The sequence below is a fragment of the Phalaenopsis equestris genome, unplaced genomic scaffold (genome assembly GCF_001263595.1).
Source record: "Phalaenopsis equestris unplaced genomic scaffold, ASM126359v1 Scaffold000250, whole genome shotgun sequence".
Taxonomy (NCBI): domain Eukaryota; kingdom Viridiplantae; phylum Streptophyta; class Magnoliopsida; order Asparagales; family Orchidaceae; genus Phalaenopsis; species Phalaenopsis equestris.
In genome coordinates this window covers 41,964-44,505 of record NW_018164692.1, presented here as the reverse complement: position 1 = coordinate 44,505, position 2,542 = coordinate 41,964, and the positions used below count along the sequence as shown (strand labels likewise).

Genomic DNA, 2,542 nt, shown 5'->3' with positions numbered 1-2,542 from the left:
TGAGAAATATAGCTTTGTACGATTAAAAAGTTGATAATAAAACATGTTCGATGTCTTACTGTGGATGTAGGTCTTTGACCGAACCACATAAAAAACATGTGTGCTTTTTTATTCTTAGCATTTTTTTAGCATTTATTTGCACAATTGTTGGGTAATTGAGATAATTTGATTATTATGTGATACTTGCAATTATTCATATAGTTCCACAATGGGTAAGACATCTGAAGAGGGTCCCTCTGCAATGTCGGATAAAGAAGTCACCAATATATTTTGTGATCTATGTATAAAAGAAATTGAGCTGGGTTAATAAGGAGGGCTGGAATAATATTGGTATGAGGTTCAAAGAACTAACTGACAGAGCTTAAATTCAAAAATAATGGGACCAATTAAAGAAGAAATGGAAAATATGGAAGGAGTTGAAACGTGGATCTACAGGTTTGGGTTGAGATATGATTAAACAGACAATTGATGCTTACGTTGAATGGTGGAATGAAAAATTGGAGGTAATTTTATATCTATTCTGTGATTTGTTTGCTTTGCAAATTAGTTTTTGTAATTTTACTTGCTTAATTATTCGCTTTAAAATGTTCGCGATACCTATAGCGAAAAAGTATAGACAGTGCAGGATTGAGCCGGAATTTGAAGAAAAAACTGGACATAATGTTTAAATGTATTGTCACAACAGTAAAATTTACTTTCAACCCAAGTGAAAGTACCTTTTCAGGGATGCCAGATGAATTTACTCCTGACCATTAACACCTGATGAAGATGTGTGTAGCATTAATCAGAGAGATACGTGGGACTCTAGCACAATAAAGAGGCCCAAGGTTGCTAAAAAAATAAAGAGAAAGAACATGTTTTGAACACCTCCTTCGATCGTTTGATTGAAGCATTTGCAGCTCCACCTATCTCTGATGCAAGCATATTAGACTGTCTAAGGCTTTTGCGTACTATTCTTGAAATTGTTGCAGATAGGCGATTTCACACTTAAGGATTCAACTAGAATGAAATTATTCATGGCGCTTGAGCCTGAAATGCGTCTTGAATATTTGTTGGTTTTGTTCGATGAATGATATTTTTTATGGATTCATTATGTATCAGCACTAATTTAACTTCTACTTATGTTGTTTTATTTTTTATATATGTTTGTCATTCTATATGTCATTCTACATGTGTAATTTTTCTATATGTAACAAATGAGAACTTTTATTATTAGCACAATTGTTAACATTAATTGTTAACATTTTAAAAATTGTTAACATTTTAAATTGTTGGATAGTTGAATATTAATGTTTATATTTTAAATCATTTAGGATGGATCCGCAACGTGATGACATTTGCTAAATGACATTTGCTACAGCCGTTGCGATATTGTTGTTGAATTATTACCAGCGTAGCACTACTCGCATTCCTCGCATGACATCCACCTTTCTTGGAGATAGATGGGTTAGTGAAATGCTTTCGGGACATCCAATAAGGTTCAAAAATATATTCAGAATGACGACACCTATTTTTATAGATCTTCTGCACGAGTTATGTCTAAATCACGGCCTCTAGGGTTCTTCTAGAACTCTATCTCCGGAGGTGTTGGCTATAACAATGTACATTCTAGCACAGAATGAGTCAATTCGAGGAGCTATGGAAAGATTTCAGCATTCATCTGAAACAATTAGTCGTTACTTTTCAAAAGGTATACATGCACTTGTTAGCTTAACAGCTCAAATAATTAAACTAGAGGATCCATCATTTGCTACCACTCTAGAACAAATTGCCAACAGTACTCGATACATGTCATATTTCAAGGTAACTATCAGTATTTTTATTTTGTTACTTGTTATACTTTAAAAATATTATTACTCTTTAATGGACAACTAAACAGAACTGTATTGGTGCAATTGACGGTACACACGTTGATGCCCGAATACCCAACCACGAGAAGGTAGCATACATCGGTTTAGTGGTTCAACAACGCAAAATGTCATGGTTGTATGCGACTTCAACATGTGTTTTACTTTTGTGGTTGCGGGCTGGGAAGAGAGTGCACATGACAGCCGAATTTTCTCTTTTGCTACGAGGAATAGATCGCAGTGTTTCCCTCACCCCCCATCAGGTTAGTTTTGTTTAGTAATTTGAATATGTGAGATTGTGCAATTTTTTATTAACATTGTTTCTCGTAGCAGAAAAATATTATCTGGTTGATGCAGGATATCCTATGCAAAGGGGATACCTGAAGCCCTACTCTGACACGAGATGTCATCTTTCTGATTTCGACCGAGCTAGTGGCACAGTTCGTGGCAGAAAAGAAATGTTTAATAAACGTCAGTCATCTTTACGCGGGATAATTGAAAGAACATTTGGAGTTTGGAAGAAGAAATGAGACGTGATATGCCGTCGTATCCTTTCCAAAAGCAGGTGTACATTGTGGTTGCAACAATGACACTACATAACTTTATCCGAAGACATTCCTTGCAATCAGATACAGACTTCAGTATGACTGACAATGATGAACTCAATGTTTTCGAGCAACCAACATGACTTGTGG

The 2,542-nt window shown here is 35.2% G+C and overlaps 1 protein-coding gene across 1 annotated transcript; it reads left to right on the top strand.

Annotated features, from left to right (window-relative positions):
- The first annotated feature begins 1,373 nt into the window (after positions 1-1,373).
- Positions 1,374-2,542, top strand: LOC110024187. The gene is made up of 3 exons (XM_020724002.1): positions 1,374-1,803; positions 1,880-2,110; positions 2,205-2,542. Exons 1-3 carry the CDS (start codon positions 1,600-1,602, stop codon positions 2,229-2,231), a joined length of 462 nt encoding a protein of 153 aa, XP_020579661.1. The 5' UTR covers positions 1,374-1,599; the 3' UTR covers positions 2,232-2,542.

Excerpts from the sequence above, each read along its gene's own strand:
- LOC110024187 (XM_020724002.1), top strand. The coding sequence starts at position 1,600 with ATGTACATTCTAGCACAGAATGAGTCAATTCGAGGAGCTATGGAAAGA. Across the intron at positions 1,804-1,879 it reads GATACATGTCATATTTCAAG|AACTGTATTGGTGCAATTGA; the intron begins GTAACTATCAGT and ends ACAACTAAACAG. Across the intron at positions 2,111-2,204 it reads TTTCCCTCACCCCCCATCAG|GATATCCTATGCAAAGGGGA; the intron begins GTTAGTTTTGTT and ends TGGTTGATGCAG.